The following is a 15,707-nucleotide window of genomic DNA, read 5'->3' as shown; positions in this document are numbered from 1 at the left end:
AGGTTGTTTTCTGCTGCTCCAGAGAAGCGGACACGGAGCAATGGATCCAAACTACAAGAAAGAAGATTCCACCTAAACATTAGGAAGAACTTCCTGACAGTAAGAGCTGTTCGACAGTGGAATTTGCTGCCAAGGAGTGTGGTGGAGTCTCCTTCTTTGGAGGTCTTTAAGCAGAGGCTTGACAACCATATGTCAGGAGTGCTCTGATGGTGTTTCCTGCTTGGCAGGGGGTTGGACTTGATGGCCCTTGTGGTCTCTTCCAACTCTATGATTCTAAGAGTAAAAACCCACCTGCTCCAGTCCATAAGCCTTGTTAACAGGCCCAAGCTTCCGGGCTACAAAGACTGAGTTTTTTAAAAAGTATCAAAATAAATGCATAGCAAATGGTTTTTGCATTATTTTGAACAGTTTGGCACAGAAGCTATTAAACTTCTAGGAAGGAAATCCATTTCAACAAGGTTTACCAAATTGCTCTCTTGCTTATCATGATTAGCTCACTTTTCTCTTCAAGATTTTTCTGAAGAGACCTTTTCACTGGCGTTTTCTCCTCTCCTCATTAAAAGAGAGCAGGCAGGATCCTCGGAAGAACAACAGGTCTGACATGAGCAAAACTGGAATGACTCCTCCACATGCACAGCAGCTGCTGTGAGATTTAAATGAGCTCTTGAGCTGAACACTAGTTCAATGCTTTAAAGTCCTTGGTGCCTCTTATAAAATGTCCTGCCGATTAGGCCTGCCAATTATTGAATTTGCCAAGAAAAAAGCACACCAAGAACTCAGGCCAGTATAAGTTTCAATAGTGGGAGACGTCCCTACTCACAAATCAATAGTCAATAGTAACAAAAACTAATCCATTCAAAAGTATGTAGTCTGACAAGGATTACAAACTCAAATAGAGATTACAAACTCAAACTCATAAAAATATGTATAACACAATAATTCATTACAGAATTAGAAGTAAGAGTTTATAAGTAGAGATAAGTTCATGTTAGTCCATAGTCAGATTCATCGTGGAGGTCTTAGTTTCAATCACTGAGCAGAAGTCAGAAGTCAATTATGGATTAAATCAGGACAGAGCCCTGTTTTGATGTATTCACCTTCATCAGCTGGAAGTATCAAATGTTACATGAAAATACATTTAAATTCTAAATTATCATGAATTATAATTTATAAAACAGTATTATATAACATTTGGTTCCTTATCTAATTTTTAAAGGGTTGTGTAAGTTTGAAGACTTTTGGATAAATATATCCTGTTATTTTCCACGTTTCTCAAGGATAAGAACTGAAATTAATCAATATTAATAATAGTTACATGCGTTGAATCAAATCTAAAACTCTAAGGTAGCATATAATCATATGATTCCTCACCTACATGTGGGTAGATCAACGTGTATCTTGAGCTTTTCTGTGTATTTTCAATTTGATAGTGAGCCTGTTACCTTTTATATGCACTTAAAGGGGTAGATGAGATCCCCTAGATCTTCTTAAAGGCATAGAGTTCTAAAGTGCAGAGGACAGCTGCAGTGGTCTTAAAGAAATGATGTATAATCCTGATATTGGCCTGAGTTCTTATATTGGCCTGACTTCTTGGAGTGCTTTTTTCTTGGTATACTTAATAACAAGAACTCCAATTATTGAATTTGGGCATCTGAGCAAGACCTGAGGACAGAGCCTGCACTGGATCTGCAGCTGGAGGGCCTTTGAAGAGATTACTGGCACAGCCCATTGGGGGAGATCAAGAGGGTAGAGTTCAGCACTCACTGGTGCACAAAACACTCTAAATTCAGGCAAGGGGAGGCACCCCAATAAAACGCTGTCTTACCCTTTTCCAGAAACTGGCCAACACACACAAATAGCCAGACTCCCACCCACCCACCCAGTTGTTGGTAACCCTACTCCAGATTTTATTTGTTTTCAAACTGCAGTCTGTTTTGGTGTTTTTAAAAATGCATTTTTTAAAAAACAACAACCAAGGGTTATTATTTGTGGCTCACAAAAATAGATATTTTTCCTATTGGCCGTAGCAGGGCTGTGCTGGTGTATGCAGAGAACCCCACCTGAGTTACTTTCTCCCCAACCAGGGAAGAAGTGGAATGGGCTTCATTTATTTATTTACAGCCACAGGGCTATATGCTTCAAGAAAACAAACTTAAAAACTAAACCAAATTAAAATTGCAACAGCATAAAAGAGGAACACCATAAAACAACAGCCCAACAGGGGAAAACTCATCAGATTCATCAAAACCAATCCCTCTCTTCAAAAACTTGGTGGAAGAGGTACATATTCACCTGTCATTTAAAAATATGAAGTAAAGTTTCAAGATAGACATCAGTAGGCAGAGAGGGTCACATTTGCAAAGCCACCACTGAAAAGTGGCCCAAATAAGGTCATTTTTAAATAGACTGGAGCAAAATCAAAACCCAAGAAAGTAATTTTTAAAAATGATTTTTAGTTATAATTGAAAAACAGTAAGATTGGATGGCTTTACCTAATATTGATAATATTGATATAGAAACATAAAAAGAAGGAATTATTTGATAAAGTAGGATAGAGATATGCAACAAAATGTTCCAGAAAGAGATGTGACTTTGCTGTTGCAGTCTAAGCAGAACTGGAACCTAATAGCAATTAATGGCATCCGTCTCCATGGAAAAGCAAAGTAATCAGAAAGGGGCTGGATAGGAACTTTTGTTTTTGCCAAGGAGAAAAGGGGTATCCCTGCCCCGCCAGGAAAGCCACTCCTAAATTTCTGGATTCTCCAGGAAGCCACGACACTGGAACTTGAAAAAGGTGAGTTTGCTGGTATCCTACAGGAACTTGCTGCTGAATTAATAAAGCTGGTGAACCATGAGGGCATCTCCGAACAGAATGCATGATGGGACTCACCACAGCTAGAGGCTGCATCTAGGTTTGGTTGCCCCGTGTGCACACTCCTTCCCATGCCACAAACCCACAATTTGTTTTGCCAAGTCTCCCTCTGTCTTCTTTAGTCATCTCAAATGAATCATGGGATGGAACCTCATTGAAAACCTCCTCTGCCTGCTCACCCAGGATCTCCTTTGCCTTTCATTTCCACAGGGACTCCCCCCCCCCCCACACACACTAATACTGCCAGAAGCCAAAGAAGTAACATTCCCCATGCCTCTAAATACATTCATACCACTCAGTTTTAACAACTAATGAGCTTATATGCTCCTGTGACCATTTTTGGAAGCAACACTGTGACTGTATTATCCAATTCAGGGAGTTGGGACATGGTTTTCCCAAGTCTTCTGATGAAGTTAAGTGATCTGAGGGTTTCCCTCTCCCTAACTGAGAATAATTCTTGTCATTGCTGTCCTCTGCCCGGCAGGGCAGTACACTCTGCTCACCTGCCTAACTCTGTTCAAGTAGATGTACATTGTAGTGTGTCTGCACTTCTATCGATTCCAGAAGATTAATTGTGTAAGAGTTTGCTGCAGGAAAGCCCACTCCCAGAAGCCCCAGCCTCCATCCCACAATGCTTTGGGGTGCACCTGATGCATCCAATTCCATGAGGCTCCACTCCTGACTCACCTGCTCTGCTTTGGCCATGCCTTTGCTCTCTCCAGGGGGCAGGGGGCGGGAACACACTTCTTAAGTCACAGTTTGATAATAAAGAAAAAAGATAAAAAGAAAGAAAGCTGGCCAATTCCTCCAGGCAGGTGGCAATCCCAAATGTTCAGGATTCCAAGGGGGGGGGGGGGTTCCCAACAGGTGTTGGCAGTCAGTGTGCTTAGTTATGCATTAGTTGTTAAGACTGATGACGACTCTTACAATATCTTCAATCTACTTTCTTATCAGCCTAACTTTAAAAAAAATGCAACAGTTTTTATTCAGCTCAACATATTGGCAACGCTAGCAGTCTATGGCACATTGTGTTGGCTTATATATATGTACCCTTAGTCATAGGGTAGGAGTTTTGCTGTCAAAACAGACTCTCAATCCACCCACTCTTCCTTGCCAGAAAAAGGGATAATGGTGGGTCCTTGTATAAGCAAAGACTAGAGAGTTACATAAGTATAAAACATGGATAGGGGGCCTCATTTGAAAGTATGAATTGCTAGTTGACTTTGCCATGAAGTTACTCAGAACAAGTTCAACTTTTGCTGTAGATGTAGAATATATTGTGCTTCATCACATCTGATTTAGATGCTAATTCTCCTAACTTGCCTCCTTAAGAGCTGCTTCAGATATCAATATATGTACTGGAAAAGGGGACAGAACATCTATCGCAGAGTGACTAGAAATTATTGGATCATAATTCAATAAAGTGTATCTTGAAAGGATATGAAGAAAAATCTTTCCGATGGAGACTAAACAAGACTCTCTTTGATGATTTAAAAGTTGTAGAGGAGGCACAAAAGTGCTTGAAGGACTATTTTTTAAATAATATGAATCAAGGAACAAAAATAACTACAGTTTGGGACGCTAGTAAAGCTGTAATGAGAGGACTTTTTATTCAACAGAATTCAATTAAGAATAAATTAAGAGAAAATGGGGAAAAAGAAATTTTAAAACAAATAATGGAGAATGAGAAGAGATTGGTTACTAGTCCCGAAGATAAAAAAACGAAAATGAATATTAAAGCATTACAAGCACAATTTGCAATGATAATAAACAGAGAAGTAGAATGGAATATTAAAAGACTGAGACAAAGGAACTTTGAATTTGCAAACAAGTCAGGAAAACTGCTTGCTTGGCAGATAAAAAAAGAAAAGAGCAAAACACTATTCATAGAATAATTGTGGAAGATAATAAGATTGAAGACCCGAAAGGGATAAGAAAAGGATTTGTGGATTTTTACAGACAATTATACAAGAGAAAAGAAAAAGTCAATATAAAAAAAATAGAGGAATACTTAATAGAAAAAGGGGTGCAGAAAATTCCGACAAAAGAAAGAGGAAAATTAAATGAAAATATAGAATTAGAGGAGATTAGAAATACAATAAAAGAATTAAAAATTGGGAAGACACCGGGACCCAACGGACTAAGTGCAAGATATTATAAAGAATTGAAGGACATCCTACTTGTCCCATTAAAAGAAGTTATGAACAACATTTTATTAAACAGACAAATACCAGAAACTTCGAAAGAAGCATACATCACATTGATACCCAAGCAAGAGTCTGATCTAAATCAGGTTAAAAATTTTAGGCCAATTTCGCTTTTGAACAATGATTATAAATTATTTGCAAACATACTAGCAAACAGGTTAAAAAAAGTATTGAAGGAATTAATACATAAAGATCAGGTGGGTTTCCTGCCAGGTAGACAAATGAAAGACAATATTAGAAATATAATTAATATTTTGGAATACCTGAATACTAAGAATGACAAACAAGCGATGTTAATATTTGTGGATGCAGAGAAGGCTTTTGATAATATTTCTTGGGAATTTATGTTAAAGAATTTTGAAATGATGGAGGTGGGACATTCGTTTTTAAATGGTATTAAGGCTATATATATGGATCAAAGAGCTAAATTAATAGTTAATAATGTGACGACGCGTGCTCTGGTCCATGGGGTCACGAAGAGTCGGACACGACTGAACGACTAAACAACAACAATGTGACGACGGAAAATATAAAGATAACTAACGGAACAAGACAAGGATGTCCTTTATCACCTCTGTTATTTATCACAGTCCTGGAAGTGTTTTTAAGGGCAATTAGAAGTAATGATCAGATAAAAGGGGTAACGTGGGTAGAAAAGAATTTAAGGTTAAAGCCTTTGCAGATGACTTAGTATTAACTTTGGAAGATCCCATGAACACGGTAACAGAAGTGTTGAAAGAAATGGACCAGTTTGGTCAGTTGGCAGGATTCATTCTGAATAAGAAAAAAACTAAAGCAATTACTAAAAATGTAGATTCAGAGAATGTAAACAGATTACAGCAGCAAACTGAAATAGAAGTGGTAAAGAAAGTTAAATATTTAGGAGTTTGGTTAACCCCCAGGAGTATCGACTTGTTTCAGAATAATTATATTCCAACATGGAATAAGATCAAAAGAGACTTAGAGGTGTGGGGAAGAATGAAATTGTCATTTTGGGGAAGAATTGCAACCAAAAAAATGAATGTGCTACCAAATATGTTATTCTTGTTTCAAACAGTTCCAGTAATCAAAGGGGCAGCGATTTTTAAAAATTGGCAATGAGAAATTTCAAGGTATATCTGGCAGGGTAAGAAGCCGAGGATAAAATTTAAGATATTGACGGACGCAAAAGAAAGAGGAGGCTTCGCCCTGCCAGACTTGAAATTGTATTACAAAGCATCTTGCCTCTGTTGGTTGAAGGAATGGATGAAACTAGAAGACACGGATGTGTTAGATCTTGAAGGTTTTGATAATAGATTTGGGTGGCACGCGTATTTGTGGTATGACAAGAGACGAGTACATAAAGGTTTTGAAAATCATATTATAAGAAGGTCTTTGATTGAAGTGTGGGAAAGATATAAAAACTTGTTGGAACAAAAAACTCCATATTGGTTGTCGCCGTTGGAGGCGAGAAGTGTGAAGAAAGTCAATATGACAGGGGGTTGGGTGACATATGAGAAGTTAATGTGTAAAAGTGTAGGAAAATGGAAAATGAGATCATTTGAAGAAGTTAAGGACTATGTGAATGACTGGCTGCATTATTTTCAAATTAATGAGATGTTTAGAAAAGATTTAAATCAGAGGGGTTTTGCTGACAAAGAATCAAAATTTCAGACAGAAATATTGAATAATGATTATAAGAATTTAGCAAAAATGTATAAGATATTACTGAAATGGTGTACGAAGGATGAGGAGGTAAAATCAGTTATGATCGACTAGGCCAAAGATATAGGGCATAATATTCAAATGGAGGATTGGGAAAGACTTTGGAAAGATGGTTTAAGATTCACTGCATACACAGTTATAAAAGAAAATGTTATGAAAATTATGTACCGATGGTATGTAACACCTGTGAAGTTAGCAAAAATGTATAAGATAAGCAACAAATGTTGGAAATGTAAAGAAAAAGAAGGTACCTATGTGGTGGGAATGTAAGAAGGTAAAATGCTTTTGGGAAATGATTTATAATGAATTGAAGAAAATGTTGAAATATACATTTGTTAAGAAACCAGAAGCATTTTTACTAGGCATTACAGGTAATGAGATAAATAAGAAAGAAAAGAAGTTATTTTTATGTGCAGTGACAGCAGCAAGAATATTGATGGCCCAGAAATGGAAACAGGAGGAATTACCTACAATAGAAGAATGGAGAACTAAATGATGGATTATGCAGAACTGGACAGAATGACAGGAAGGATCCGGAATCGACGAGATCAAAGATTTACAGAAGATTGGGAAAAGTTTATCCAATATATGCAAAAACTGAGTGATAATAAAATTACATTTGTAAGCTTTAAGGAAGCTTTGTGAGGGGAAAGGGTTAAAAGGGCAGAAATGTGTAAAAAGTAACAATAGGAAGGAATGGCAGACAAATTGAGGGAAGTCAAAAAAAGAAGTAAGATGTAATTAAGATGTATGGAATGTATAAATTTGCTTTTGTATTTGAAAAATTAATAAAAATATAATATATAGAGAATGTGTGTTTGTTAACATGTATATTATGTCTTAGCACCAGCTTGCTACAGTCTAAAATCTTTTGCTAGTATGACAACAAGTTTGCCTCCTTTTCAAACTGCTACAAGGTCAAAAGGCCTTGAAAACTGAACACACCGGCCATGAAAGCAACAGATGGGCAGAGAAAGACCTCAACATTTCCCCAAACTATTTTATTCCAGAAAGTTGCTGAGTTCAGCATGCATGTCCGCCAGACCTCAAAACTTGACTTTCACTTGATCCAGGGCAAAAACAAATTGCTTGGTATGGCTTCTCTTCAGATAACTGGTTATTAAGAAACATAAAGAATTGCTTGGAGCAGGCAGAATAGGACGACTTGTGAAGTACTGTATTGTTAAAGCAGGAACTACAGTGGGCTTTATACTGTTGATTGGTTTGTTGATTTACTACTAAAATACCCGTAATAAAGCAGAAAGAATGGCAAGGAAGGGAGCTAAGGACTCACTTCAGGTTCCAGTGCTGGAGATGCAATCTGTTTTGAAGTTTCTTTATTTCTTTTGGTAGAGCCAAATGGACACGGCTGAAAACCAAGCTAGTATTTATCTGCATATCCCTATCCTTTTCTTTGCAGAGTCCCACCCTGGGCTCTGCTTCTTGATCACTTGAGACTGGTGTGGAACAACCCAGGAACTGGCTTTATTATATACAGAGATTAATATCCTACAAACTTTTGGTTTAATTATTTACTTGTGTTTTATCTTGTACAGTGGTACCTCGGGTTTCATACGCTTCAGGTTACATAGACTCTGCTAACCCAGAAATATTACCTCGGGTTAAGAACTTTGCTTCAGGATGAGAACAGAAATCGTGCTCTGGCTGCGCAGAAGCAACAGGAGGCCCCATTAGCTAAAGTGGTGCTTCAGATTAAGAACAGTTTCAGGTTAAGAACGGACCTCCGGAACGAATTAAGTTCTTAACCTGAGATACCACTATATTTTATTCTGTGAACCGCCTTGGGATCTCTTGATGAAGGGTGGTGTATAAATGTAATAAATAATAACAACTCCTGGTCAGAAACAGCAGAGGTGAACATTGCAGGGGAACCGCCAGCATCTCCAAAACTCTGCCGTTTGCACTGGGCAGGGCAGAAGCGGCAACTGCTCTGAAGGCCAGAGCAGCAGAGAAGTCAAAGCTGGGCACCTAATTGGTAAGTGGACTGGCTGAGGATCTGGGAGATTCTCGGCCAGCCCAACTTCACCCCCTCCCTGCCTCCCAAAAGCTTCCTTTAGAGGGCTTGCCAGCAGGCCTAGCAGGGGCCCTTGTGGTAGGACAGCAGAGCCAAGCGCAGGGACACCCACATCAAATCCCAACACCATCCAGAAGGGCAGAGGAGAGGCATCTGTTGCTCTGTAAGCTGCAATGCTAAGCACATTTACTGGCGAGTAGGGCCCATGGACCTCCATGGCACTTATTTCTGAGTACATCGCCCTGTGCTTCTGCTGAACATCCTCCATAAGCCAACTGTCTAAAATATATTCAAAATATTCCCAAATCAAAATACCGATACAGAATTAATCAAAACATCAACATTAACAATGGGGGGGGGATTCAGTTTCCATTTTATTCATTTTTCAGCAGTGCCATAATCTGGGTGAAATAAGAATGCCTTAGCTTTTCTCTGAACCAGGAGGAGAAAGACAAATAAGCCAATTCCCTTCAGGAATAATTTTCAACTCTTTGTGCCACCACAGAAAAGACCCTGAAGGCAGCCATGTAACATTTCCCCAATATAAATTGAGCATGCAGCACAGCCTGTCAGAGACTCTTAGGCATTTCTGAAACTGCCTTATATCGAGTCAGGCTATTTATCCATCTAGCCCACTATTGTCTACTGCAAGTGGCAGAAGCTCTCTTTGGCAGAGAATTGCTTCCCAGCCCCAAAAACATCCGCAGTCCCAAGAGTGAAGAAGGCTGAGCTGAGTGGTTTAGTGTGTGTCCTGCCCTTTTTGAATGAACAGCTTACCTCATCAGCTGCATTGGATGAAAAAGATACGTACATATGGCAAGCCCATAAGTGTAATAATACCTTATGGAGCCAATGTGGATAGAATTTGGAAAAAGGAGCTAGGAAATAAGGTTTCAAATCCTGCCTCAGGCAGGACACTCAGTGCATCGTCTAGAACAGGGTTTCCCAAACTTGGGTCTTCAACTGTTTTTGGACTTCAGTTCCCTTCATCCCTGTCCGCTGGTCCTGCTAGCTGGGGATGATGGGAGCTCTAGTCCAAAAAACAGCTGGATACTCAAGTTTGGGAGACGCTGGTCTATGGCAAGGCAGGCTTCAGTCCAACTTACCTTTAACCTAGCTAAGTGGTAGAGCATCTGTTTTGTGTGAAGGAGGTCCCAGGTTCGGTCCTCAACATCTCCAAGCAGGGCTGGGAGAAACCCCTGCCTGCAAACTGCTACCAGTCAGTGTAGACAACATTAATCTACATGGACAAAGATTTCTTGGTGAGAGGCAGCTTCTGGTGCTTTTCACCAAACTTATCTTACAGGATTGCTGCGAGAACAAACTGCATGCCATCTTGAGTTCTCTGGAGGAGCTGATGAAGACAGGTTTCAAATGTGAAGAGAAAGTGAAAAGCCAAGCTTAATGCCCTCTTGGTCCTTTTCACAGATCTAACAAAGTAAACAAGCAAAACCTCAGGCCCAGTGCTTGCACGAGAAACCCACGCTGGTTAGCATGGCATTGGGATTGAGGGCGTCACTGAATTCAGTGCCAGGGGGATGCCCCAGAAACCTCCGCCATAATGCTGCAGACGGCACTAGGGAGCAACTCTCCTCCCAGAGGGAGCTATTGGCATTCCAAGCATGGGATCCTGGCAAATGCACTAGATCCCATAGTGCAGAGGGTGAGCAGGAGACAATCTGGATCTGATCTGCAGTAGGTCAACAAGTGTTTCTGATTCCCAATTGTCTAGCAGTAGCAGCACCCACCTCCCCCCCCTATTAGAAGCCCTGATCTCAAGTAACTCAAAAAGAGATTGGTACATACAAGTCCCACTAGTGTGTGGCTCATGGGGTGCACCTGGGTCTGGTGAGTGGGCTTTGGGGACCCTATCATACAGGTAAAGTAGATCCTATAGAGGTGAAGTCTGCCCAGGTCTGGTGTCAGACAGCCAACTGTGAAAGCAATTTGTTGAGGATGGCTCTGCTTGTGCCTCCATAAATGAGCAGACATAGTTACAGGGAAAGTTCTTATTATGTACAAGCACATATTTTTTAAAAGCATTGCTTTATTGCTATTAATAAAAAGCAGGTTCAGGAGGTTGTGATTTTGGACAAAGCAACATTTAAGGAAGATGAGGATACTTAAGTCTCTTTCTTTCCTTCCTTCCTTCAAAATAACACACACGCTGAATGCATCCCCCACCCACATGAGTTCCAGATTAATTTATATCAGGGCAACAGACACTACAGAGGTGAAAAGCTGCTGGAGAAGACTATTAAACTCAGAAAATACAACAGTCATCAGGGAAAGGGTTAAGCACTCCCTCAAGCTCCTCTGTCCAAAGCTAAACACGCACAAAGAGAGAGAGAGTTGATTTTAATTTTTAGAAAGCCCATCGAGGTCTCACGGCATCTGCTTAGTTGCCGCGTGCAGCTGGCTCCTTAGAACAGGAGCCAAGAACCAGGAAGATTTCAATTAAAATCGCACCTCAGCGAAGTGAAGTGATCCAGCAGCAATCGCGCGCACCCATTCCTAGGAGCAAAGCCCATGAGATTCGACAGGCCTGACTTCTGAGCAGACGCGTGTTCGCTTTGTGCTGCTAGACAAGCACGAGGACTTTTCGATCTCTAAGGATGCCACCGTTTTTGCTGGCTCTGCTCCTAACACCCAGAAATTCAGCAGGAGCTGCTCCCTCAGCCCGGTCCATTTATCTCCTTGCTCGCTTAATTTCTACGTGTCACGATGCTCCTACTGCAAATGGCACAGGAGTAGAGGGAGGGGAGAGGGGCGACCCCACAGCCTCCGCTTTTCATCCGCAAAATGAGAATACTAATACAGTAATACTAATCGGCTAACTTGCTTATTGCAAGCATTAGGACGTGCGCTTTCTTTCTGTCGCTATTTTGGGGTATAACTCGATCACACGCCACCCGATTCAAGCCGCACAATTGCTGTCGCTCTTGCACAGCAAACTCAGTCCCACCTCTCAAGAAAAGTGTGAGGCCGCACCTGCTTCGGTGCAACGACATCATCCATCTCCCCTGAAAATGAATCCGGACAAACGCTCGTCTAAAGTAGTTCAGGTCTAGTCTCCGCGGAAACAAATCGGGAAGAACTCGCCAGGAGCACGGCGCCTGGAAGCAGCCCGAGTTCCCCTAAGAAGCCCTATCTGAAATCCTATTAGTGCCCCAGCGCTGCTGTGGGATCTCCCCTCCTTGGGCCAGAAGCGCTGATACTTCGAGGGGATGGATATCCCAGCGAGGGACGCGGCCCCCTGCGCTTCTCGCCAGACCAACTTCCTACTTGCCAGAGCGAGCTGGAGAGCGGGGGGCGCGGCGCCTCCTGGCCGCTGGGCTCCCCAACTGCTCGGCTCTGTCTGCCCGACGGGGAGGGAGAGAGGCTGAGAGAGGAGAAGGAGAAGAAGAAGAAGCGGCGCCCGCATCTCACCTCCTGGCACTGAGGCAGCTGCAGGATGGACGACGCCGCCACCGCCTCGGCGCTCCGGCAGCCCAGCAGAGCCCATCCGCCCAGGCACCACAGGAGGATGCTCGGGGCCGGCGCGGCGCCCGTCCAGGCACAGCAGCAGCAGCAGCGCCGCCGCATCCTGGCACCGAGGCAGCTCCTGGCCGCGCTTCCGAGCGCCCAGCCCGACTCAGCCCCCCGACGACGCCCCATCCCCGCGGGGAGCCTCTCCTGCTCTCTCCCCGGCGCCGGCGCGCATTTCAGGCGCAGGCTCGCCTTGGAGAAACGGAGCGGCTGCCGGGCGCGCCACCTGCTCGTCGCCAACGGGGCGGACCGAGCCCTGCACGGGAGGAGGGAAGGGGCGCGCAGTGCGCAGGCGCCGCCGCAGCGCCGCTGCTCCGCGCTCTCGCGGCCGCCACATCCGGCGGCGCCTCCCGCCGCCCCGCCGCCCCGGACACGCCGCGCCGCGCCGGCTCCCCGAGGCGCCCAGGGCGCACCTGTCCGGCCGGCGCTGTGCCGCGGGGGTCCTCGGGGAGCAGCGAGGAGGGGGAGCCGGAGAGCAAGCGGGCTTCGAGCGGGGCTCCTCGGCCGGGGCTCCTGCGCTTCTGCTGGCAGTTGGAGGCAGCCGCGGGGTCTCCGGTAACGACAGACTCTTGCCTGGGGCACCTGCTGTAGCATCTTTGATGCACCAGGCGAAATGGGGTCTTGTTTTTATGGAGTTCCATAGACTTCAAACTGTAATACACTATGATGGAAGAAATGAAAGCGGCACAAGCATAATTAAAAATCAGTGTGAATATTTAACGCGTCGGATGTGCCCTCTTCCGTCGAAAATCCGCAGCCTTGCTGAATGAAGCCCGGGGGCCACAGATTGGGAGCCCATGTTACTCTGTGGGTTTGCACGATTCCCATAGACTGAGACCCCTGGGCTGGGGCCTTATTTAAAGGGTTTTGTTGGTGCATTGCTCGTATTGATATAATTTTCTGGTATCTTAATTTTAAATCTTACGTGGAAATGTTCCATTTCATTGTGTAGTTGCTGATATTTTATTTGTTACTCACGATTACTTTTGCTATGTTTGTAGTTATTGAACAAATAAAATGATGTATGTATGTATGAGAAAGCGTGGGTGTGACAAAGCAAGATTTGAATTGAGTACTTTGTAAAATGTCACTCATTCTTCTCAGCTGCAGTCTGTGCCCACTTGCCTGGCAGGGAGTGTGTCCCTTGGGACCCCTTGGGAAAGGCTGCACCAGTTCCTGGAATAATGATAGATACTCAACACATCTATGGTGCTTTGGAGCACTCAAAGGCACGAGTATTTACTCAGAACCTTGATTCACTTCAGCAGTTTCCCCCTGGAGTCTCCCTTCTCCATGGCTTCCGTTCACCCAGGAGAACACATTTCCCACAGGATGTTGCTGGACTCCAGTTCCCCCAGCAGAACCATGATCAGGAAAGATGGAGAAGGTGGCCCAGTAACCACTGGAGGGCCACAGGTTCCCACCTCTGCTTTAGCCAAACTCTAAAGCTGCAAACCAGGCAGAGTTTGGGGCGCCTGAGCCCATGGATTCAACAGAGTAGGCGCACTTCACTTTGCATAGGATGAGGCTGCATGTCTTGCAAGTAAACAAAGCTCTCTGCTTCTTGCACTATTTGCCCACAGGATTAAGTCAATGTTTTCCTTACTCAGCTCCCATGAGATTTTAACAGTGATGTCTTGCTTCGCAATGGGAATTGAAGTGCACCTGTTTTTATAGCACAATGTGTTTTGAAAACACTGTTCTGTGTCCTGTTAAAACTCCAGAAAAGTACTCAGATTCTTGGCAACTTCTGTAATAATCCTCCATGCCCTCTGAGTTTGCTTGAGTTTACCACAACTTACTTTTAAGCTTTAGGCAGACTCCCCATGGGCATCCATGCAGCTGCTATTGATCCTGCAGATGTTCTCATGCTGATAAGAGAAAGCTCCATGTTGCCCACTTTTCTACTGGACTCTGCTCTTGTGCAGCTTTAATAAAAGCTTGATCTACAAACATTAGCAGATGACAGGGCTCATCTCTGTGCCATGAAAAGCTACACCGACCAGATCAAAGTGCTTTTAAAGCCACCAGGGCTATGGAAAGTAGTGCTTCCTTCCATTGCGTGGTCCTTGCTAGATCTAGAAGCACGTCTGCTTCAACAATAAAACAGATGCCTGCCTCCCAACTCTAATCAACGATGCAGGTATTTAATATATCCTCTCCATATGGGCATGCTTGGCAAAGAACCATTTTTGGGCAGAAGTCCTGGTTATCACCAACCTAGTCCCCTTTGTGGTTTAAAGATGTCTATCTATTGTGATTTTATACTCTCCATATGAAACCTTTTTTCAATTCAAGAGCAATGGATCTTCTCCGCTTTGTTTGTGGCAAAACAGTTAATGCTGCAACACTGGAAGGAGATCTTTCTACCTTGAGTACAATACAGGATCACAGAGTTACATTCTCTGTCCTCCTATGAACTTGGAGCCTACAGGCAAGAACAGCAAGAAGAGGCACACATGGCTGTGTTTGTGTCTGGGTTTACTGAAACTTGTGCTTAGTGACCTGGGGATATTGGTAACTCCTTGACGCTTGAGTTTCCTTACTTCCTCCTCTTGCTTCCTCCTCCCTTTCAGTCCATCCCCGCTTCTCTGTTCCCATTGTTGCATAATTTAAATAGTATGGAATAAAAAAAATTGTTTGGAAAACCACCATATCTTTTTTTTAAGTACCAGAACAGGCTAGACCACTCCCCGCCCTGCTGATCCACTGGCAACCAGATCTTTGTGAGCCCCTGTGATATCATACTTGCCAGCTATTCAGGCCATGGCCCAGCCCCCTCCCTCAGGGGTATCCAACACAGTGCCCTTCAGATGGTGTTGGGTTACAAGTCCCATCAGCCCCACGTCCTATGGTCAGGGATAGTGGGGGTTGTAGTCCAGGAGCATCTAGAGAGTACCATGTTAGCTTCCTACCCCTGACATGCAGACTGGTTTCAGGGCTTTCCTGGGTTGTCACCAGTTAGGACCCCACCCACAGCACTTCTGCCCAGGTACACATTAAACAGTTGGAAGACGGGGTTCAGGCCCAGCAGACTGTCCTTCCCCACAACCCCAGCCTGGCCTACAGGGGGTTTGGCTGACTGCCTAACACACAGCACATTTTGCTAGGCTATCAGCCAAGTAACCCTATGTATCAGCTAAACAAGTGCATTTCTCCATGTATACAAAGCCCCAGGCTTTGGATTGTTCTTATGTGTAGCTTCTAGCCTAACAGGATGATTAGAACATAATTAAAAGGTAAAGGACCCCTGGCAGTTAAGTCCAGTCGCAAAAGACTCTGGGGTAGTGGCACTCATCTCACTTTACTGGCCAAGGGAGCCGACGTTTGTCCGCAGACAGTTTTTCCAGGTCATGTGGCC

The 15,707-nt window shown here is 43.5% G+C and overlaps 1 protein-coding gene and 1 long non-coding RNA gene across 2 annotated transcripts in view; one reads left to right on the top strand and one right to left on the bottom strand.

The window, feature by feature from the left end:
- ELAPOR2 (endosome-lysosome associated apoptosis and autophagy regulator family member 2) overlaps nucleotides 1–12,673 on the bottom strand; it is a 95,747-nt gene extending 83,074 nt beyond the window's left edge. The window contains exon 1 of the mRNA XM_083399503.1: nucleotides 12,248–12,673. Coding sequence (XP_083255629.1) covers nucleotides 12,248–12,475 — 228 coding nt within the window. The 5' untranslated portion in view covers nucleotides 12,476–12,673. The remainder of the gene's footprint in view (nucleotides 1–12,247) is intronic.
- Nucleotides 1–15,707, top strand: part of LOC310658284 — a 256,099-nt gene that overhangs the window by 151,834 nt on the left and 88,558 nt on the right. The window lies entirely within an intron of this gene.

The sequence above is a fragment of the Podarcis tiliguerta genome, assembly GCF_965153285.1.
Source record: "Podarcis tiliguerta genome assembly, chromosome: 10".
NCBI classification, from domain to species: Eukaryota; Metazoa; Chordata; class Lepidosauria; order Squamata; family Lacertidae; genus Podarcis; species Podarcis tiliguerta.
The sequence above is the reverse complement of the archived record's forward strand: the minus strand, read 5'-3'. Positions and strand labels throughout refer to the sequence as shown.